General features: G+C 36.8%; 1 protein-coding gene across 1 annotated transcript in view; it reads left to right on the top strand.

Moving 5' to 3' along the window:
- The window catches only part of dclk2a (doublecortin-like kinase 2a), an 86,427-nt gene extending 62,837 nt beyond the window's left edge, over positions 1-23,590 (top strand). Inside the window, exons 10-17 of the mRNA XM_036574910.1 lie at positions 545-664; positions 1,060-1,206; positions 2,104-2,237; positions 3,421-3,498; positions 5,121-5,217; positions 9,312-9,392; positions 9,588-9,701; positions 20,237-23,590. Coding sequence (XP_036430803.1) covers positions 545-664; positions 1,060-1,206; positions 2,104-2,237; positions 3,421-3,498; positions 5,121-5,217; positions 9,312-9,392; positions 9,588-9,701; positions 20,237-20,554 — 1,089 coding nt within the window. The 3' untranslated portion in view covers positions 20,555-23,590. The remainder of the gene's footprint in view (positions 1-544; positions 665-1,059; positions 1,207-2,103; positions 2,238-3,420; positions 3,499-5,120; positions 5,218-9,311; positions 9,393-9,587; positions 9,702-20,236) is intronic.
- Positions 23,591-24,114: the final 524 nt, after the last annotated feature.

Here is a 24,114-nt window from a genome sequence, read left to right as displayed (position 1 = left end):
GAAGTGCTAAGTGGTCTTAGGTCAGTATAAAATAAATCAGCACAGTTCTGAGCAGACCTGATTACGGAGGTGTGAATTATTCACAGCCCAGTGGGATATGTCTGTTCTGTCTGCTTTTGATCTCTTTAATCAAACTAAATAAACTCAAAAATGCGGTTCTTTTATTCATTGCCACCCATCCAGCCTGCTGCTCGGATATCATCCTTTTGCATACATTAATACAAATGCTGACCTTCAGATGAGAATTCTAATGCAATCAATGGCTATTTATTCTCAAGGCGGTATTCCTGGATATTAAAGGCTCTCTAATGATACAGTATTGATTTAATGTCAAGAACTGCTCAGTTTAGAGTCATGAAATTCATGATATGAGTCAAGGCCTTGGATTCACATGTGCCAGAGGCTTAGCAGAGGAAATAAATTTCCTGTTTCTTTGAGCATTTCCTGCTCAGCACACAATCACACTGTGGCACTTTGCCAGGTTTTTCTGTGGGTGAAAGACGTGAAGTTGGTTTGACGTATTTCTTTGATTTTGCCCACTCAGGAGCACCTGATTGAGAACGAGGTGGCCGTGCTGAGGCGTGTCAAGCACCCGAACATCATCATGCTGATCGAGGAAGTGGACACACCATCTGAGCTCTGTCTGGTCATGGAGTTAGTCAAGGTACACCACCGGCCCTCTCACATTTCTACCGCACATGGAAATTCCCAACACATGTTTGCTCCAAAGTCCTTTGAATTTAGTAAAACATTCTTGTAAATTACAATTTACAATGAAATTTTAGCAACAGTTCTTAAAATATGGAAAATATAAATAAAAAAGAAAATATACAGTACTATGAAAAGCCACCTGAGGAAATAGTATGTAAAACTATTTAACTGAGCAGTAAGTATTAATCTATTTAAAAATAATATTAGAATATATGCAAATAAACAAACAAACAATTGTGATGTGACACTAAGATAAACACTTAAACAAATGTTTCACTAAACAAGCACTTCAATCAATTAATTGTGATGTTCTCATAATTATTATGAATTATTATGTTTTCTCTGAAGGGTGGAGACTTGTTTGATGCCATCACATCCTCTACAAAGTACACAGAGAGAGACGCCAGTGCCATGGTGTACAACCTGGCAGCAGCTCTCAAATACCTGCACAGGATGAGCATCGTGCACAGAGACATCAAACCTGAAAACCTACTGGTACATGCACACACGCACAGGGACATGGGAAGGGGCACAATGATTTGCCTTTTTTTTCATTTTAAATTTTTAGATCATTTACATCAAACAGATGCTCCAATAATTATGAATATGATGATAATTACTAAGAAAACTAAGGACTATTAATACCTGTTATGGTATAAGTCAACAATTATAGTACAGTGCAGGTTTTTCTTTGTTGTTATTGGCTATAACTAAACAAAAGAACAGTATTGTTTGACATCTGACATCTTTTGCAGCTCAGCTATGTACTTTCTTTGACAACCATCCCACGACCTCAGAAATTATCTTGCATAATTTCAAAAACTGGAGGGGATATGTCCCTCCCACCCAGAGAGATGGAAATATTCTCATATAACTGGCACATCAAACTGCTGATGCCCTCTCTGATCTGATCCCCATTGATGCTACTGCCATTCATCGCCGGGAGTCCAAAAGGGCATAACTGGCCTTGCTTTGTGTGGATGGGCCTCCCTCTCCCCCATCACTCAGCATGACGCTAGGCCAGTGCAGGCATCTGTTAGTTTACATAATAGAACTGGCAGTTAGCATTCTCCTCCAAGCGTGTAGAGTTGTTCACTGATGTTGCTTTAGTGGCAGTTCAAAAAGATGTGGTGGTTGGCTTCACATGACTTGGAGAATAAATGTGTATTGTGATTGGGAAAGATCTAGTTGGTGAGTGGAATCAGATAAGACAAAATTGAGGAAAAGATTGGGGATTTTTAGTCATATTAACTTTACTGCATGTAAACATATGTTATTTAAAGGTTCAAAAGCTTGAAGAAATTAGTCTTGCTCCTTTATGAACATACATAGTAATATGTTGCTTTATAAGTAATAATCTTTCTTTGTGTGTATGCTGTGTATGATCCAAAGGTGTGTGAGTATCCTGATGGCACCAAATCTCTGAAGCTAGGTGATTTTGGTTTGGCCACAGTGGTGGAGGGGCCACTCCACACTGTGTGTGGAACCCCCACTTACGTCGCTCCGGAGATTATTGCAGAGTCAGGGTAAGGCATACCTTATGTTTGACATGGTGTTTATTTTTTCTCAAAACAAAGTGTATTATTTTTAAAACAAACACTGTATGTCCGGCTAAGGATAACACATTACTGTAAACATGCACAAGGTGTACTATATCATTTAACACAAGTAGTGAGTTCAGATTTTAACCCAAAGTCACAGTCTAAGTTGGAGATATGCTATCTTCTTGTAGTCTGACATCAAGTATTAAAATAGTTATAGCATTATAAGATATGGTAATGATATGGAATAATGCTACTGCTAAATAGAGTGTAATAAATTTCACTGTAAACCTTCAGTGAAATAATAATGGCTATTAGTTGTACCAAATTAACAGTAAATAACTAAAATATTGTGGTGCAGGTGACTTCTATATTCTGCTGCACACTTACAGGAATAAGCTATAATTAAAATATGGTAATCTCCTGTATTTTCACGTAACATTTGTAGTACAGTCTGTAATACAACCCAGTAGCCAGTAATTTACTGTAAACTTACAAATGGACTGTTACTAGACCTATAAATCTGTTGTTCACTATATTTTGCACTTTGTTCACCAGAATACAAAATTATAAATGCAAAATACATATTTTACAGACATTTAAATTTTGCACAAACATAATTAAAATGGCAATACCAATAAACAATAAGTTTTTTGTTAACATCTAAGTGTTCTAGTATTTAAGCAATCAAACGACCAAACAAACAAACAAGCAAAAATCAAGCATAAATCTTTAAAGATGTCTAAAATACCCCAACCTGAATTGTCACAAAAAGACACTTAAATGTTCTTAATAAAAAATAATTGCCTTTTTTAAATTTCATTTTAACTCTCAGGCTGTCATATCCCAAAATGCTGTGTGGTACAGCTCAATGTCAACCTGACAGTAATCTGTTGTGTTTTACATAAAATATCTTAATCCTTAATATCTTGGTTTTACAATGAAATGTTAATGTAATATTTTACTGTGAAAACTTTGTGTTAAATTTAATAAGAAACAGCTTAACACATTTTGAGTTTTCAAAGTGCAGCTGAATAACTGTAAATTACTTTTATAAAAATATAAAGTAGTACATAGAAACATACTGCATATCAGCTCAGAGAGGAACGACTTTAAAACACTGTTTTCTCCCATATGGCTCTCTGCCCCTGCCCTGTGATTGCCATAGTTATGGCCTGAAGGTGGACATCTGGGCGGCCGGGGTGATCACCTATATCCTGCTGTGTGGCTTCCCTCCTTTCCGCAGGTACTGTCCACACTCAAACCTACTCTGACCGACACTGATGGGTAATTCAGCTCCGTCACTGTTGTAACACCACAGACACTGTAGCATCCAACAAAGGGCGTGGGAAACCATTAATAAAGGTCTTTATATATTGTTTCTGTTGTAAGACAAACCTTGTTATCTCTGAAATAAAAGGAGGAAAAAACATTCTTTACTGTAGTTTACATTAATATAATTAATGCACTTTTACTGCTGCACTCATCCTGAAGTGTTCACACAATGTAAAACAGCTAGTGCTTGCAAATGGTGTAAAAATATAATGAACTGAAAAAATGAGCAGCAATACATAATACTAGGTGTTTAAGGAAAATACCAAAAAGCTCAGGAAAGCTTCATAAAATGAGACCTTCAAAGTCTATAGATATGATTGTTGTTTATAATATAATTTAAATGCTACTACTTAATCACATGCAGTGGGGTCCAAACATCTGACACCACAATGTTCTTTATTCCATTTAAAACTGGAAATAAATAACAGTTTTAGAATTAAAAAATGAATTAATTTTTTTTTAATTTCTTTAATTTGATTATTATGTCCATTAATTAAAACAAAGAAAAGTCATGATGAATATTTTGATTTCTAAGTCACTATTTAAATTTGAGCAAATTTGTGACTTTGACCAAGTACAAAAAGGACAGTCTCATCTCTTCCATTGAAGCTGATGTTCTAATGACTCTTCGGTGGATTTGATCTAATCATCAGAGGCTCGTACACAAACTTGTGGCATCCATGCCAGCATGCTGTCGTTAATATAAGGGGGACATACCTCCGAAATTCAGAAATTCATGTAAATATTTCAAAGATTCTACTTTTGACTCAAATTGTTTTGCTGACAGCATTATTTGTAATGAAAAAAATTAGTTTTAAAAAGGAATTCAAAAAAATCCCTAGTGGTCTCAGATTTGTTGTAGTTGTGTAATTAAATAAACCAAATTACATTTACTATCATGGTTTCTTATTGTGTCTCTGCCCTCTTCAGTCTCCTCTTATGTCTCCAGCCTAGTCTGAGGGTGGGCAGTGCTAATTTGACATGAGTAAAACCACACATTCTGAGGGTTGCTGCTATATTGCTATGCTAAATCATAAAAGTCATCTGGAAAAATAACCTAGGAAAAATATCTTGTGAGAGGGTGATGCCATGCCATTTTGCCATGCCATGCCCCCCCATACCTGCTCTTGCTGTGTTTGTTCGTGTTTTCTTTGTTCCTTGCTGTAGGTTACGTATATATATATGTGACATTAACATTCGATTTACATTCCTATTGACAGATTTGAGTAAAAACAACAGGGAAGTATTGGTTTTGTTTTGGCAAAGCAAGACTGTTTACACAACACTAACTTCTTATCAAATTCAAAATGTCCCCTTTTCTACTTACAAACACAAATGTGGAATAGATTGAAAGTTTTGAACCTGTGCTTTCTCCTCTTGTTTCAGTGAGCTATGAGATAGCTATGACTTTTAAGTTTTAAGGCATTAGTTGACTTGCCTGTCCAGTAGTTACTGTGGCACTGATACTTTTTTCCTTTGGCTCACAGATTTGTAATATTTTCCTGTATTTATGATGAATAATGTGTGTTACAGTGAGAATAACCAGCAGGAGGACCTGTTTGATCAGATACTGCAGGGCCATCTGGAGTTCCCCTCTCCATACTGGGATAACATCACACACTCTGCTAAGGTGTGTGCCTTCTCTCTCTTTCTCTCTCAGTTTGTCACTTCACACACACACACACACACACACACACACACACACACACACACACACATACACACAGAAAATGTAACTGAAGTGATTGACAAATTTGTGCTGATGTATTTTATTCATATGGAAATTATGTACACACTTTAAAATCAATACATCACTTTTATTGGTGCCTAGATACACTCACACACACACATACACCCACTCCTTCTCTCAGTCTCATTCCTCATCCTACATTCTCTTTCCTCCACAGCACTGTTTGAATCCACCCCCTCTAATGCTAATATGCTAATGCTCAGCCTACAAACTTCAGCTTCTATTTCTGTGTGTGTTTGAGTTGGAACGGAATAAATCACTGTGGAACATGATCACTTCTTTCTTTGCGTAGGCACGTGGGTAATATTGCAAAGCTCAGTTCCAAAAATGTTGTGACAGTATGTGAAATGCTAAAAGCAGTGATTAGTCATTTCTGTTTGACCTTAAATTGAAAACAGTACAAAAACACAGTATTTGATGTTTTACCTTCTTATTTATTTGATTGTTTGTTTGTTTGTTTTTTGGTAAATAAATGCTAAATTTGTTGCCTGTAACACATTCCAAGACAAGTTGGGACAGTGGCATGTTCACCACTGTGTTATATCAGCTGTCCTTTTAACAACACCTAATAATGCTTTGGGGACTGAAGACCGTTTTTTTGCTCAAATCCGATCTCTCTGGCACAATGGTTCACACTCATTTAGGTAAGTGATTGAAATCTGTCACTAATGTGAACAAACAGGCGTCATGATATGACCCGCATGCGCACATCCTACTCAGTAACGTCACGTGAATGAATCAAACTAACGAGCAGAACGAGCCTTCGCAGCTCTGAACAGCTCTTAGCTGCTCATTATTAGAGCAAGATAAGGCAAAAAAGGTTAGATGTCTTGTGTTTCCACTGTTTACAAGCTTTAACCTCTGTTCGCCGCTGCTGCCATGGTAACGCTGAATGATGGCGCATGCGCGATCTATGAACACATGAAAGTGGTTCAGGTCATATTTGAAAAGATCCGATTTTCGTGTCCACACTGCTCTGAAAACATAACGTCACACTAGGGCAAAAAATCAGATTTGTGCCACTTCATCCTGGTTATTTGAACAAAGCCTAATTGATCCTATTTTGAAAACTGACTTTTTTGTCATTCCTCTGTAATTACAAGTCTTCAGCTGCACAACATACGGGGTCTTCATTGTTGTATTTTGCGCTTCATTATGCACCTGACTTTTTTCAACAGGAGACAGTTCTGGGCGGCAAGCAGGCCAGTCTAGCATCTGCACTCTAATTACGCAGTCCTGCTATTGTAATATATGAAGAATGTGGCTTAGCATTGTCCTATTTAAATAAGCATGAACTTCCCTGAAAAAGATGTCATCTAGAAGGCAGCATATCTTGGAGCTCCTGAGCACTAATACATCCCCATACCATGACAGAACCAGGCTATTGAACTTTACACTAGTAATAATCTGGATGGTCTTCTTCTTCTTTGGCCCAGATTACATAACATCTGGTGTTTCCAAAAAAATATGAAAGTTTGACTTGTCAGTACACAATACGCGTTTCCTCTGTGCATCAGTCTATTTCAGATGAGCTCTAGCCCAGAAGTCAGCAGCTTTTCTGGACATTGTTGGCATATGGCTTTGTATTCCTGAGCCCATGTATCCACCACAGAAGCATGCTGGTTTTTATTGCAGTGCCGTCTGAGGTATCGAAGGTCACAGCTATTCAGTTGTGGTTTTCGGCCTTTCCCTTTATGCACAGAGATTTCTACAGATCCCCTGAGTCTTTTGAGGACATTATACACTATAGAGGGAAAAATACCCCAGATCCTTTCAGTCACTCATTGAGGAACGCTGTTCACAAACTTATGGATTATTAGCTGATACATTTTTAGCCAACACATCCTTGCCCATACATGACTAAGCCTTTCTTGGATGCTCCCTTTATACCCAAGCATAATTGCATCACCCGTTAAAGATGTTTTTGAACATTTCACAATGTTCCTAGTCTTATAGTGTCCCTGTTCCATCTTTTTTAGAAAGTTTCCTTCTTTTTTTTCGGCTTTTCTTATACTGGTCTGAAAACTGGTTGTTTTTGGAATTGAGGTTTTTAGACTTATATGTGGGTATGTGTAGGTGTGTGTGTGTGCGCCTGAGTAAATGATGATGTGTGTAAGCAGGGCAGTTCATGCCTTAAATTAGCCTGCTGTATTACAGTGACACCAAAGCACACAGCACAAGGTCACCCAGCTAATTACGCAGCTGCTCTTTTCCTCTTCTTACAGCAGCAAAGAGGGAAGTGATACAATTTCAAAGGATGCTCACATGAATAGTCTTTAATCAAAGCTAATCAAATGAACTGATTTCGGATGGAGCATTTTTACTGTTCATTGTGAAGCTCCAATAGAGTAATTTAATCTTTCTCTCACTAATGTCTGTAGGGCTTCAATCCAGTGAAGACTCAGCATGGTTTATTTCCAACATTCATCATGTTAGAGACAGTTAGCACCAGGGCTGTCCGCTGTCCGATGACTAATCAGTCATAGCGTTGTAGTTACAGTACAGTGCATGGTGTTCCATTTAAAGAAGTTCCATAAAAATCTGTAAAGATTCCATAGATCAATGCTTTGGGGGTGGGGCTGATTAGTTGGCTTGTAGTTGAAAATAAGGCTTTTTGATCAAATACGAAAATCCTTTCTCGGGAACAGCCAGGCTTAACAATTCACAGGGCCAGACATGATCTCATAATGAGAATACACATCTGGGGACAGCTTGTTACAGCTTCCTGGATTGCACTAAAATCCACCGTGAACAAGGATACATCCCCTCTAAGACTCACCCCAAATTCCCCTAGTCTGTCCTCTTTAAACATCTGAAGGGCAATCAGTAACACAAGCAAAGCAAGCTAGCTAGTGAAATGCTATCATGAGCTAATGAAACTGTTTTTCCTTTGCAAGAGGTTATGTCTATTTTTATTGCATGTAATATGTTCTCCACACACTCGATGCACATCTACGTGGTTAACTGGAGTCTTTTGGGGAGACTTTTCAGCCCTGCTAACTTATGATAAGCTACGTGCTAACGACAGGCTTGCTGTTTGTCAGACAATGCAGCCAAAAGTGTAATTTAAACTGTGCCTTAATGAAGAGTTCTCGCTCAGTTTGTTCCCACCCTAATATTTCTATGTTTTCACCCACATTTAGTGCAAAATCTCTCATGAGTGTCTGCAAATGTTTTCATCCCTGCTAAAAAAACAACTTAAAAAAAAAACAACTCTGGTGCTGGTTTCGCTGGTGGTCATGCTGGTTGACCAGCATACCAGCATCTAAAACACAACATGTGCTTGTTTTGGTGGTGATCAGCATAACAGCTTCCATTGCTGCTGACCAGCATACCACCCTCCAGAACACAACATATGCTGGTCATGCTGGTCACCAGGTTTTTCTACCATGGAAGCACTTGGCCCCACAAGAATTATCTTGTACAGTTACATGCAAAAGTTTGAACACTCTTGGTCAAATAATGTGATTTGTTGATATTCAAAGTAAAAATAACTGCAGGGATCATTGTAAATATGGTATTCTCTGCACATTTTAGTTTCTGATTATTTGCTGAGTTTAACATACTGGAAAAAAAAAATGGGAAAAAAGAAACAAAAAAAACTGGACTAATGCTCATAAAATGTGCCAGATTTCATGTAATTGTTTTTCAAATTAGCAAAATTTAGCAAATAAACAGTAATTGTGCATTACAATGTGCAGAAATTGTGCATTAAAATGACCCGGGGTGCCCAAACTGTATTCCCCTTCATAAAAGGGGAAAAGTAACTTACATATTTTTCTTTTTTGGCTGAGATATTTTTATATAAATAGAACATTGTCTGAATTTCAAGCGTTGCACAGTTGCTGTGTCATGAATGGCTAACTTACTCATTCGCTATTTAGTCAACTGACTTTAAGAGCGGCCATTAATTGTGGAATTCATAACAGTTAAGCATTCTAAATACCAATCTCGTCACATGGTCTGTTTTGCAGGAGCTGATTGGCCGGATGCTCCAAGTGAATGTTGAGGCCAGATACACAGCCGAAGATGTACTGTGTCATCCCTGGGTCACGGTGAGCGTGTGTGTTCTCATTTATTAGCAAACTATAGTTATTTTACTGTTTCAATGAACAATATACAGATTGATTCTACGTAAATTCACCATTGCGGTGTTATCTTCTGTAAATGTCAAATACTGTTCATTAAGCGATTTGTGTGAGGTTTTTTTTTTGTTGATAATATTTAAACCTTCTGTAAATGCGCATCAGGATGACGCTGCTATGGAAAACAACATGAAGATGGAGGTGACGGGGAAACTGAAGAAGCACTTTACCTCTGCTCAGAAGCAGGGCAACACCTCCGCTGGAGTGTCTGTTATAATGGTAAGATCACACACCCACACACATTTGTGCTGGTATTGATCTGCATAATCAAAGGACCTGACTATATTCAACGTCAGAATGTGCTGGTCGTTTGCATCTACGACTAAGTCTGAGGAGGACTCTGAAGCCCAGTTCACAGTTATCTGACATGATGAGACAACAGAGTTTTGGAGCGTTTTAGAATATAAACAGTTTTGAAGAACACTGTTAATAAAACCCAGTGATCACACTCAAGCAATGATTGTAGCAGTATTTCCCAGCAGTGTTTCTGAAACAAACCTGGGGGAGCACCATCAGGGAGGTGAGGGAGGTTACTTGAATATGTGGATATCCAAACTCATCATTTGTTTACTTATTATGTAGTAAATTGTGACAAGTTTACAAGTTTTTCATCATTAGAAGCACCTCATGTAGCTACTTGATTAAGTGAAGTTTAAGATTATAGAAATTACAACAGAGAAAAAAGTGATACTTTGCATTGTTAATTAATGAAAATACAAAATATTTTATTTTTGGAATTTGCTAAAATGTGACAGATTTGAAATTGGATATTATTAAAATAGAACAGAATATTCTTGGGTTGCCATTAACGTACTTTAGGGGAGGGGGAGGGGCACCCAAGTAAAGCTTGTATGTAGAAAACACTGGCGACTTTTTTTCAGGGTTATTCATTCATTTGAATCAATCCTTCAAAGTGGCTAAATAAGGATAACAATGAGAAATATCTCTCTGCTTGCCTAGTTGATCAACTTAAAAAACCTAAAAAACTGCAAAAAAGCATAAAAAAAACAGGTTTTTATGCCAGTTTGGGTTGGTCACTGGGTGATGGGACAGTTCTGTCAACATGCCAATTTGCCACTTCAGTTCTAAGGGTGTGTATATTCAAATTCTCACTTTCATTTACATGTAATTTACATATTAGTTTCATAGTATTTATTGAAAAATTAGTATTACAATTAGAAACAGAAGAATAAACTAGCAGTTTGAAGTTTATCTTTATCAGCAACTGAAGGCGAAAGACACATATACTTATACTGTGCCCTCAAATTTTCATCGACTTTTGCCCTTGGACTCCATATACACAAAAATCCAAATTTCTTTGACAAATAATACATTAAAGTACAGTGCAAAGGTCAAAGCCCTCCTTCTTTTATTTAATTTTCAGTCAAAACATTAGTTGCAAAACAAGTTATTTGTGTATAAGGAGATATTTATGAAGAAATTAGATAGAAGAAGAAGAGGAGGTCCGCTGACATAAGGAAGAAGAAAGTCAAAGGAAGATAAGTTAGATAAAAAGCAAAACAAAAAAAGACTGTAAAACTGCTTTTCCAAAAATGAAAACAGTGGTTAGAATGTACAGCTCCACTCTTGTTTCAGGTATGAAAAGATCCACAGGTGTTTCTGTCCATCTTTTGACTGTAAGAACACCACTCAACACTGTGGGTCTGAAAGGAAGTGTAGTTGCCAAGAAGCCCTTACTGAGAAAAGCGAACAGACAAAACAAGAAAGAATATTTGTACATCAAACATAGAAGCTGTTGGTGTTCTCATAGCAATAGACTGACCACCCCAGAGTCCAGGCTGTTAACATCACTGCATGTATGAGAAGCAGAAAACCTAACCAGCTTGTAAGACAGAACTTTGGAGGTGTGGAAGAATATCCCTGCAGATTTTTAAAAAAAAACTGAAAGCAAGTCTCCTGAAAAGAATGGAAGCTGTAATAAAGGCAAAGAGTGAACACAATAAAACTGAGAAAATGTGAAATTATGCTTAATTGTTGAGTCCTTTTTTTCCTGACTCTGAAAAATGAATAAACGAAAGTACTAAATGGGTGCTTTGACTGGAAAGGACACAAATGAAGAGTAGTCTCTGACTTTTGAACAGTACTGCATGATAAAGAGAAAGTAACATTCTAAAACTGGGGCCCAAAACTTTATAAATCTCTGGGATCCAGACTTAAAAACCACACTGTCCACACTGATCAAACTGCCTTTTAAAGCATTCTAAGGCTGTCTCATCTCATCTCGTCAGATGAGTGCGAACTGGGCTTAACGATACATATTCTAACTGTGCAAAGTGAAGTCTGAGATCAAATATAGTACAGAAATCCCAAAGACGTTGCCTCCTCCAGATATGCGCTGGCTGTATAAAAATCAATCGAGCCTTCATCTGTCTCCACAGAGTAAATTATGTAAGTGCTACATGCCCAAAGAGCTTTAGAGCTTTACAGATTACTGTATTATAAATCAGTACTGGACAGCGTCTTGTCGAGCGCTGCTTTTTTTTGTCAATAGCTGTCGTAGAAATATGGTCTTTTCGACTGAGTGATAATCCTCTCCGTGTCAGTATGGTCTCACTGTTCTCTGTCTCTAAGGGAGTGATTGTGGGTGAAGCATTTCAGTCATTTCCTTTCCTGTGTATCCTCATAAATATCCTCAAGCATTCATGACCTTACTTCCTGCCCCTGTTCAACTGTACAGGACGTCCGGTTTCTCTTATGCTCACGGCACACTCACACTCACATGCAGTCTGTCCTGGCACCACCAACACCACCATCATAGCATCGACTCACAGACCTTTCATCCAGACTGTATACTGATCAGAACAAGTTAACTCTTAAGGATAAAATAGAGCAACAATGTTTACTGAAAAGTCACTTCAACTAATGAATTAACCCTTAGAAGTCTCAGTTGTTGCTGGTGGTAACTAAAGCCTGTTGTAATTAGCCAAGTTTCCATTTCAAATGAAGAACAAAAATGTTCAATGTTGAGCAGCTTCTCAGTGCTGTTTTCTTTGAATTTAATAGGTTGATATCATAAGATGTCATCTGTAAAAAAAAATAAATAAAATAATTTAATATTTTAGAAAAACTGTCTTCTTCTGTAATTTCACTAGTTCAACTAGTTATTCTGATGTACAGTATTTTTACCATAATGATAGCAGTAATGTGTGTAAAAATAAAGGCGATCATTTTATTTTGTAAATTTACATTTTATTTCTGTAAATGAACAAAACTTTATAAATACCGTACATGTATGTTTTATTTACCACTCAGTATGTGTCCATCAATCAGCTTTGAGCACTTTTATCTAATCTGTTGACATCTAATGTCACAGTTATATGCAAAGTTTGCGTGCCCCTGGTCAATTTACAATTTTATTTAAGTGAACATAAGTTCTCGTCCTCTACAGAGAACACACTTCTGCAAATTTTAATGGACAATTGCTGTTTATTTGCAAATTTAACATATTGGGGAAAATATGACCTGTGCAAAAATTAAAGTACATTTTATATTGATGTTGTATTTTTTCCAATAGGTTAACCTCAGCAAAGAAATAGAAATTGGGCGCTAACATCTGCAGAAAAATACCACATTCAATTTTGTTCCCTGTTGAAGATGTGTTAGCTTATTTTCACTTAGAAACTTTTGGGGGCGTCCAAACTTTTGCTTACAACTGTTCGTCTTTTTCTAAGGTAAAGGACTCCATTCTTTCATTAGTTCAGTAGCATCTGCTCCCCTCTGTCATGTTTTGTAGCTACAGCCAGGCAACAATGGAAATGTGTTAGTACTTATATTAAGTCATGACATTATTCTCACTGAAATGAAGGCGCTGCACAGGTACAGTTTTGTCCTGCAAGGTGCAATGAACAGATGTGGTCACACAGTTACAATGGCAGACCTCACATTAGTTGTCAAGGTACACTACATTCACTTTGCCAGAGGAAAGGGGATATTTGTACTGTTTTGTCCTTTTGAAGGAGGAAAATAAAATAAAAAGCCTAGAGTCAAGACAGAAGAAGTGCAACAGAATATGTTAGAATTATATTCCCTGATTAAAGGTACTAAAGACGTACCTTGAAGGCTAGCACCCCAGTGTTACCCAAAATAGTACAGTTTAGTAATTTGTTTTCCTGGGAGTGTGCATTATTTACTCAGTAAATTCACTTCCATCATAATTTATCATACTTCTTTTAATTCACAACAATATTAAACAAGCTTTTATGTGAATTTGATCAACTATATTCAGTATTTGTTTCCATCATAAATTGTATTTATTTATTTTGCTTTATAATAAAACTTAGTTGAAATGAAAGGCAGTGAAAAAAATAACTTAAATAATTATTTCATAGCAGGTTGCCTCAAAATGCTGATCCTGCCCAATCTGGCAACCCTCGCCTAGCTCTGAACAGCTAGATTATTCTATTTTTTTAATATTATTGTATGTGTGTTGCAGCCCTTTGTGGAACTGTGGATTCTAGACTGAAAGGGGAGATTATTTCTTATGATTCATTACAAATCTGATTAAATGTTGTTGCTGTGTGGACAGCCTTGTTTTGCTTTTCTGACATTATTTGACAGAAGTGCAAACTTAATCCTGATTATTCAGAATATAAATTGACTGTAAATAAAACATAACTATGTAATTATATTTAAATAATTATGTAAACAGAACATAAAGGCAGAACTACAGTAACTATAGACTTCTAAGGGTTAAACCTCACTATTTGTCCATATTGAAGTGATGTGATCCTCCCATAGCACATCTGTAACTACAGTTCAGTAATGCTTTGTCTACGAGTGGAGGAGATTTGTTCTAACACCAAAAATGGACCACTTAGTCCAGCTTACAAAGGCCTATGACTCTTCTGTAAGACCTGTAAGCCCTGGCTTTTTCTTCAGAGAAGTAAAGATGGTATGAATGGAGAGGAATCTCTGGGGCACTGCCAGACTTTTACTGACCTCAATCTCATTTGACAGTTTGAGCTATAAGGCCAGAGCAGTATCTGCAGCCCTTTCCTACACCCCTCCCCCTCCGTCCCAGGACCAGGAGAAGCCCCCTGCTGGATTCTGGGTATTTGACTCCAAATCTTCACCTCCTTCTGCAAAACTCTTTACTAAAAGCTTGTGTGGCCTGACTGAAGTATGAAACCTCTGGGCTTTACGCTGTTGCAGTGCTCTCTTCCTGACCTCACAGATTACGAGGCCTAGCCAAGATTTCTTTCAGGGCAGGGCTGACCGCATCTAGTCCTGAAGGCACCGCCTGCACCAGAGCAGGAATTAGAAATGGTTAACAGACACGAAAAGTGGAACAAAAAAAGAGAACAAAAACTGCAAACAAACAAGATTTTTTTTTTTCACAGAATACAACCAAAATAGGAGAAAAACACTTACAAGTTCCAAAGTGAAAACTTTATATTAAAATGTAGTGAACTGGTTAATAACTATTATTTCATTCTGGTTGAAATTTTAGGGATTAAGTGCAACATTGACATATTTGGTGTTACTGTTGTTTTAAGTAGCCTAAAGTTTGCACAATATGCTTCAGTCATCATTGTTACTTTTTATACAATAATGACTCCAAAAATGACTACAATAATGAATATGGTGCGAATTTAAACATGATATATTAAATATTAGAAGGTATTTTTAAAAAAAAATAGTATTTTAGGAAGTTATTGATTGATTAATAATATGCTGTAATTATATGTTTCCAAACATTTTGACCACCTATCTGCTTTGAGACTTGATCACTGCTTTTGAAATATGAGGCATTCTGGATGTTAATTTGATTAGAGATGCTTTCTCGATCATTAAATCCTGTATCCTTACTTTTTTCTCGCATTATTTTCCCTGAGGTTCACTTTTAACATTTATTTGAGTTTATGTAGCAAAAACAGTACAAATTCATTTTTGCATGACCATTTTCACACCTCTCTTTATTCTTTAGAATTAAACAGGCTACTTGTTACTGTGCCTTTAAGATCACTGTTCTGATTGGCAGTCCTGTATTGTGCCTCACTCAGAAAGCAGACTAAAACACTCCTTATAACTTCAGTGTGAATAGGTGGAGTTAAACTTCTATATAGACTGAGTAGACAGAAATATGTGAATGTGTTGGTTTTTGTGACATCACAGAAACAGTAAATTCTTTTCAGTCTTTTCTTTACAGTAAATTCAGCTTAGTTTCCATATATGGACTGCATGGACTGAATATTGGACTGAAATTTTGACAGTGTTGTATGTCCTACATCGAACTACATCAACTTAAAAAAATTAAAGTAAAGAGTAAAACTCTCAATGATATAGGTCCTTTAATGAATCGTCTACACCTCTATTCATCATTCTAGATACATCTTAAACTTTCTTAATTTTTATTTACAGCTATCTAGTGTCCTACTAATTATCTGAAAGCTGTGAAATTGAGCAGGGCTAGCATTGCATATGTATATCTGCAACCAAATTGGTTTTATTTTCACATATATATTTATATAACAGTGATTCCAAACCTTACAAAGGGAGCAAATATCAAAAGAATTTCATTTTTTTTTGTCTTCTAACCAGTAATCAGCTGGAAAAGAGGTAGAACAGAAAAAAAACTAAATAAAAATGTTCTATGAAAATGAACCTGGATGCAATAAGGTTAACCAGTTAAAAGTTTTCACTGCTTTGTTCCTGTTTTCAGTTCTGTGAAAAACATTGTTTATTTTCAGTTTTTGTTCCTGCCCTGTTCTGTTTTTAATCCCTGCACCAGACTGTTTAGTGTTATTCATGCTCTAACACAACGATTCATGATGGTTTTGGTAGTTTTGTAATGAGCCGGATCAGTTATATTTGAGCAGGAAGAACACTGCAGTGTGCAGTGCTGTGATTCTGAAGGACTGGAGCTGGACACCTCGCTTACAGGGCCTGTTTTAAACCTCATCTTCATCTCATCTCACCCTCCATGCATCCGTGTGTCCTCTTCAAATTCCCCAAAGCTGCCGAAGCCTTTGTCCTATCGCCTGTGCTGCAGTGTCGTTTCTTTCAGGCTATTGCACTGCGGTTTGTTCTGGCATGCAAAGTTAATCACTGCTTGAAGTATTAACCCTGCGGTCTTTTTGCCTGTCTCTGTCACACAGTCTGAGTCCAGTGATTTCACAGCAACAGAGGTTCCAAGGCACAGTGAATTAAAACTGTGTTGAAGAAATAGGGGTCAATATTGGTGAATAGTGAATAATGATGAAACATTAAATGTACACAGTTTTCCTCTTGTCAAAAATGTAGCAGATCAAAAAAGATATTCTTGGTGTCTGAAGTTTGCTTCTGTAGTTTTGTACTGACGCTATAAGGCTAATGTAGCTAAGCAGTAATGGAAACGCGGCTATGATGCAACACCAATTAGCATTGTGTAAACTGCATTTCTAAATCTTTACAAATTGGAATCAAACCAACTCACATTGTTACATAGCTTCAAATAGTCTTGCTCTGACACTTTATGACATACTTTTTCTGTGAAACTGGCCAAAACATACAGAAAAAATAGAGAAATCAGGAAGAATATTGTTTTCAGAAACCACATAAGTCTATTTGAGATTACTGAAAGGTACGCTATGTAAGTTGTGGGGATTTGGAGACCTCTCTCAAAACTTGGTGAAGGATGTTTTGAGTATGTAGGTGAATTATCTATGGGACCACTTTTCAATAAAATTAACCTTATAAAGGCTTATCAGTGGTTTCAAATTAGTTTATTAATGGTTATTAATAAGCATTTTTAACACATAAATAAAAATGACAATAGTGACGTTGCTTGCCTAATAGTTAATCCACATTTATTTACACAGTTAAAGCTCAGATGTTGCTGGCTACTGATCTCACTTTTGTCTTCTTACTTTTGTCATTCAGCATTAAACCTAAATTATTATTACAGGCTTTACAGGGTGACTCACAGCAGGACATGCAATCTTTTCTCCTGACTTAGTAATTGTATTTCTAGTTTTACTTCTTTTTCAGTTTTAACAAAAAAAAAATCTTATGAAGTGCAGCTTTAACAGCTCAGCATTCAGACAATACAGTGGGCACAGTCCTGATTGGTGGGTTATAAGCTTCTGTTCTTCTGTTCTTAGCTGCATTAGCTTTGTAGATCCAGTGCAAAACTAAAGAAGCAAACTTCAGACATGTCTTGGCTGATCAGCTTGGGGAAAATTCTGAACGTTTGATTTTTTTTTACCATTTGTGGTCTGCTGCCATCTTGTGGTCAAGCATGATACAACAGGAAAACTTCTGCCTTCAAAGGCTGTGTGACAGAGAGATGCTGATGAAGTGTAAAATTGCCTTGGATTCAATGTTTTCTATGTGGCTTAAAGGAAATATAGAAAACATCTGTTAAAAATGACGATGCCCACTCATCCTTCTCTATCTGCCAAAGTGGCAGTTACTGAGGAGGATCTGATCTTATGTTATAAAGCAGTTATTCTCACTTTTAAATCCTGAAATATCCTGTAGTTTATCCTATAGCTAGTACAAATTTCCTATAGCTAAATGCTGCTTCTCCTCCATCAATGCAAGCAGGAACCTTTAGAAGGAATCTGACCATAGATCTGTGTGTGTATTTTTGGTGACACTTTTGTTGAAGGACTCCAATTTAATCCAATTCAGTTCATAAAACTTGTCCTCCAGCTAAAGTGTTATGGGTTACTAGAAATGTGTGTGTGCTCTATACGTTGTTGCCTAGTGTGTGTTCTGTGAGTAAGACTAGTCTCTGTCCCTCTGCTTCTGCACCCCTCCCTCGGCATTGCTATCCTCTGCGTAGCTCCAAGGCAATGGTATGTACTAACACTAACTGCTATGCTTCTTACTTGCTGCTTCTGTCTTTTCCATGTTAGACACACCCACTAAAACTGAGGGGAAGTGATCAAAACACCAATGATTATTTCTAAAGATGGGCAGTTACACAGTGAAACAATGACAATGGTAAAGCTTTATCATAAGCTCACCTTATAAAGTATTAATAGGCCATTATTAGATGATGTGTCAACCATTTATTAATGTTTAAAATGTGCAAACCATTTGTACACTATTGGTAAAGAATTAACCCATATACAAACAAGTTTATAAATGAAGAGTAAAGTAATAAAACATTTATTATTTATTAAACATTTATTTACATTTATTTAATAATCATCTGTAACCCATTAAAAGGTCAGGACCCACCAAAAGGATGTGTAGCTTTTAAGAAGTCCTTACTAAGAAAAAAATAGACAAAAAATAAGAAAATTTACAAATTAAACAAAGAAGCTGCTGATGTTCTCAGAACAGTGAACTGACCACCCCAGAGTCCAGAGCTCAACATCACTGAATGTGTTTGGGATTATTTGGATTGTGAGAAAATGAATCCTTTGTATTTGGGTTATTCTTTGTAAATAGCTTAGAAATGTTGTAGCATTACATGGTTAATACATCATTTCATAATAGCTTATTAAAGCTTTATAAGGTGAGGATATAATGAAGCATTACCCCAGTGGCAATAAACATAAACAGTCTGTTTCAGGAATCAGTCTGTCAGGAATTTCATTGGTGTTTTCTCATTCTCTGTAGTAATAATAATCTGTGTTCTGTTCATCCCCCACTGTTAAAATACTTAGTCCTACAGTATTTTTAACATTTACCCGTAGTTGTTTGGAATGAACGATACTGTTTTTTCTGTGCAGGCAAAGAATAAAACACATAATAAACAGTAGATGTAAGATCAACACTATTGAATCTTTTAAGCTTGAAGCTTTAAACTGTCTCTATCTTCACACTTCCGCATCATAACAGGTTTCTCTGTTTTTCTCTGTCTTTTCCAATCTGAGATTTCTTTTCCCTTTTTCTGTGTGTGTGTGTGTGTGTGTGTGTGTGTGTGTGTTTGTGTGTGTGTATATACTAGGTTTGGGCGATTTACCGATATTATATTATTATATTGTCATCATGTCAACTTTTCTAACAATTGTATTTTTACATTGAGAAAGTTATTACTGCTTAATTCCACATGCACGTTTAATGGTGCAACAAAAGCCATCCCTGAGTCAGATTGAGATTCATCTAACTATTAATGAAGTGTCATGAGAAGCGCCGAGTACAGATATGAAAGATTACAGTGGACTAAGTGTACGAAGAAACTACAAGATTAATTCCAAAAGAAAATGGTTGGTTCCTTTAAAGATATTTAAAGAGGGATTGCATAATTTAATGAAATGTAAACAAAATCATTCAGAGTGGTCTACATGTGGTCATCCTTAAGTAATGCTGATGATAAAATAGTGGAAAATGTGGGAAGAAAATTTTGTTTTCTTTGAGGACTATTGCATGTATATGTCTGCCATGGATGTGTTTTTAAAAATAAATTTAGACCAAAGCTCATCTCAAAATTATGATACAACAATGTCTCAGGCAGCAGGCAGTGTATTCATAAACATATAATGTAATAACTTTCTGTGATGTTGCTTTTGGTGGCATTAAACTCTACAGACATCTGGTTCCTATCACCATCTTTGTGAACAGTTCTGACTTAGAACTGAAGATTTCACATGAACCATGAATCCACTCTGAATGAATTAACACCACGACTATGCAGACAATTTTTAAAATTTGGTGGAATTCTCGTTTCCTAAGTCGTTTTCTATCAGTTTATGGTTTAAAAGAAGTACTTTAAAAAGAAAAAAATCGCCCAACCCTACTGTATATATGCATGCACATGCATGCACACTGAGCTGACCTCTCTGTCTTTGTCCCTGTAGAACACAGCTCTAGATAAGGAAAAGCTCCAGCTGTCCCGCCGTGCTCAGGACAACAGCACCGCCCCACCCACCAAAAGCTCTGCCCCGTCCCAGCCTGAAGGGGAAGGAGGGAGGAGACGGAGACGCTCGGGGAGGAGACGGCCCTCAGCCCTGTCCGACGACTCCAAAGCCTCCAGAGCTACTCCGGTTCAGGCTCTCCCCACCCCCGAGTCCTCTGAAACAGCCGGCACACTCCCCTCACCCTCCCCCGCCCCACCCATCACTCCTCAGTGCAGCGAAGATGCTAGCTGTGCCCAGGGCTTCCAGAGGGAGGAATAGCTCTGCTTAAACAACACTGAGAGGAAGGAAGAAAAAACAACTGCACATGTTCCATCAATTTTAAATCCGCTCCAGCTTTTGGCTCTGGAGCCATTGATTTCTTGCAAATAAGTGTTCACTCCCAATCCTGTAGGGCCAGCAGCTCCAGCACACCTATTTATAAATAGAGATGGGCATAGTTGAGGGAATTACTAATCGTATTTTACTTAACTGGGTACATAAATAAGATAGTTTGAGAAGGAAAAAAATGTAAGATCTTGTATCTTATGAAACATGTAATTACTTAATATCAACTGAGCGTACAACAAAGAACCACAGACATATCTGTAAATACTTCAGGTTATGAATATGTCATTTATTATTCTGTAGGCCAACTTGTAGTTGTAGAACATTCCTTGCTAAAACCACAGTTTAATATGTTGGCTGTTGTGTCATGTAGCATTCTGTAGCACTGCATTGTATCCCTCAGCCTCATCGGTTTGACAGAATTTACGATTGTTTTCATTTTCATCAGTGTTCTCTCACTGCAATACCCAGCATGCATTATGCATATCATACAACCATTTGGAATTCCTGCGGTGCTGCACCAATCCTGATTGCTAGCATAGCCACTGACTAGGCTAATATATACAACCAAGCTAGCATTTACCTATCTCTTTCCTCGTTTGTCGAACAAAATTGTAAAGAAAACATTGATTTGATGTTTATTTAGCACAAAGTAGACTCCCAAGACAGGTTTTTTTGTCTTTTCAGCCAGAAAAAAGAATCTAAACTGAAGTAAGATATCTAGATGGCCAGGTAGCTAGCTTTATCCATTAGCAGAAACATTAGCTAGCTTCCTTTTACATTCACCAGCTAACAAAAAAGACTTTTCAAACAGCCTGCCCCCAAATATCTACCCCAAAGCAGTTGTAGATTTTCAAAAGTTTCTCCCATCTTCAAGATAGATCATCAGACAGGGGTTCTTCCATTCTTTAAGCTGAAAAATCACCTGCAGCAGGTAGGCATGTTTACCACAGATGTAGCTTTGGTTACATTTTTTTTATTTTGGCCTCAGTGCCCCTTTAAATCATATACACCTAAAATACGAATACGTCTCTAAATCATCCAAAACATTCAAGTACATATCATCTCTTAAGCTAGCTGTGCTCAATAAATGTTTTTTTTTTTTTCCATAGTGAAGTAAAATATTTTCTTGTTGAGATATCGAAATACTATGACTACTGATAAGCTATTATTACTATTACTGTCTGCTTAAAAATGTGCATTTTTGAATAGCAGATGTGGTTACAATGTCCATCCTTTTCCACTAAGGGCTGAATAAAGGGTCATTTGAATTAGGTGTACTGGAAAAGGAAAAAACTCTGTGGCCCTACAGGATTGTGAATAAACACCCTGGTCAAAAGTCTTTATTATGGCTCCCCCTTTTGTTTCCATTGTCTCCAGCTGTGCTTGGGCCCCTTGTATCGCTGCTTCCAGGGGGAGAAGGAAGGGTGGGTTTTGTATGTCTAATTGATTGTATATATGTAAATGTGTGTATTGAAGGATGTCCCTCTGCCTGTTTAGCGACCCTTTGTTAGAGTATTTTGTATTTGTATTATTTATTGTGGCTTGATTGGCACATGAGTGACTGTATTAATCATGATCATGAATAGACAGTGTGTGTATGCGTGTGGACAGCTGCTGCTGGATTTGAGACGGACTAGTAGATGAACGTGAGTGTTTTTTAAAACCTATCAGCAAACTTGTCCTGTTGAAACTTGAAAGCGAGTTTTATTTTTTCTGCCGAGTGTAGTTTTGATGACCAGTTGATTGACTGACTCTTTTGACTCAGTGACCATGTACCATAGGAGATGAATTGTTTGCCTTTGAATGGTGCAAAGGGCTGAATATGGATTTGTTAGGAGGTGGTGCCTCACCCTACAGAAACTTGCTGTAATTTTGCAGTAGATTAGTTGCAATGCCTTCGTGTGACTTCACATCAAGGTATTGTTAAAGGGTAGTTTCACCAATCTTTCAAAATCTCAAAATAATTAAATTATTAAGAAGCAAAGTCAGTCAGAGAGCTTTTAATGTGAAATGCTTCTTTCTAGAGAAACATGCCAAGACAAAATCATGTTTATTGCCTCTAAAAGTAACCTCAAAGAAGGCTTTTGTGTGAAATGTTTATGAATATGCTGCCTGATGTCTGAGACATTGCTTACCAGTAGTTTTACAGTAAGGCGCTAACATAACATTTCTGTTTTTTTTTAAATACTTTCATGGCGAAGAGGTACATGGAAACTATTGTAAGAAAATATGCAAGAAAGTGTATTTTTGTGGATTCACCACGATTTTACAATTATCTACATATTAAAACTCAGAAGACATGTAAAGGTTCATTTGGGATAGTAAATTAAATGGCAATATTTGCATTGTGACCCCTGGTTTCTACCACCACTGTAAGTAGTTATTAAGTTTCTCTACAAAGAACCATTTCACATCAAACCACTCTGAACAACTTTACATCTCAATGATTAATTATGCTAAAATTTTGAAAAATTGGTAGAATTTCTTTCTCATAGCCCTCTTTTTTTGCTAATATATTTTAAAAAGATGCAAACTTTGTCCTGTTAGGCTCATATATTACTCTGAGTTGAGAATGTATGTTTCCGTTAGTGAGTTCTACAAAATATTGGTTTTCTGGATAAACAAACAAAAACTGCTGCATGATTTACTACTAGTATCTGTTCATAAAGATATAACACACACACAATAACACGCCTGTATTAGGGTAACACTTGCATTTAGCACAGTGTCCTGTGTATTAGTTCAGCTGTTGTTAAAATACTTACGCACTGCAATACAGTTCCAGTTATTCATCTTTCAAAACACAAAAGTATAATCTCTTTGAATGATTTAGCATGTTCTCATTTTAGATTTCTGTGTCATCTCTGCAGGCTAGACGTCTTGTGTTTTAACTTCAAGTCACTTTACGTTAGGGAGTTGTCAAACGAGTGGAAGGTGAAATACAATAAAGTTCTCATTGTAGTTGTTTATCCTGTATTTTAATTTTGGTTGCCATTGCGTCTTATATCGTCTCCTTTCTTTATTGCTGGACTTGCCAGACTTCTACGGCAGCATGTGCAGAATTACATTTAATAGGTTTTTAAAAGGAAGGCAAACTGGGGACACAAAGAACAGAAAACAATACAAAAGAATGCAAAAAAGGATATAAACAAGGGATTATTATGAAGTTACAATAGGCAGCATGCAGAACTAATGGATCAATAAATAATAGATGAAGCAAGAAATGAAGAGGGGTGCAAAGAGTACCAAGAATTCCTACATGAGTACTGCCACTGCAGTGATAATTCCTTTGAATGCCTTTGAATCACTTTGAGTTACTTTTGGTTAATATTCACCATACAAAAAGGTTCTGCTCAAGGTTCCACCTGGTTGAATGGCTATCTAAGCCAAATATAAATTAAATTAAATTAAATTAAATAAAAAGAAAATAGTTATATGAGTTAGTTACTTAGCTAAAATTCACAGACTTGGTTATACTATGCTATACAAAT

Source organism: Colossoma macropomum, unplaced genomic scaffold, assembly GCF_904425465.1.
Source record: "Colossoma macropomum unplaced genomic scaffold, Colossoma_macropomum, whole genome shotgun sequence".
Classification (NCBI taxonomy): domain Eukaryota; kingdom Metazoa; phylum Chordata; class Actinopteri; order Characiformes; family Serrasalmidae; genus Colossoma; species Colossoma macropomum.
This window is presented reverse-complemented; position numbering and strand designations above follow the sequence as displayed.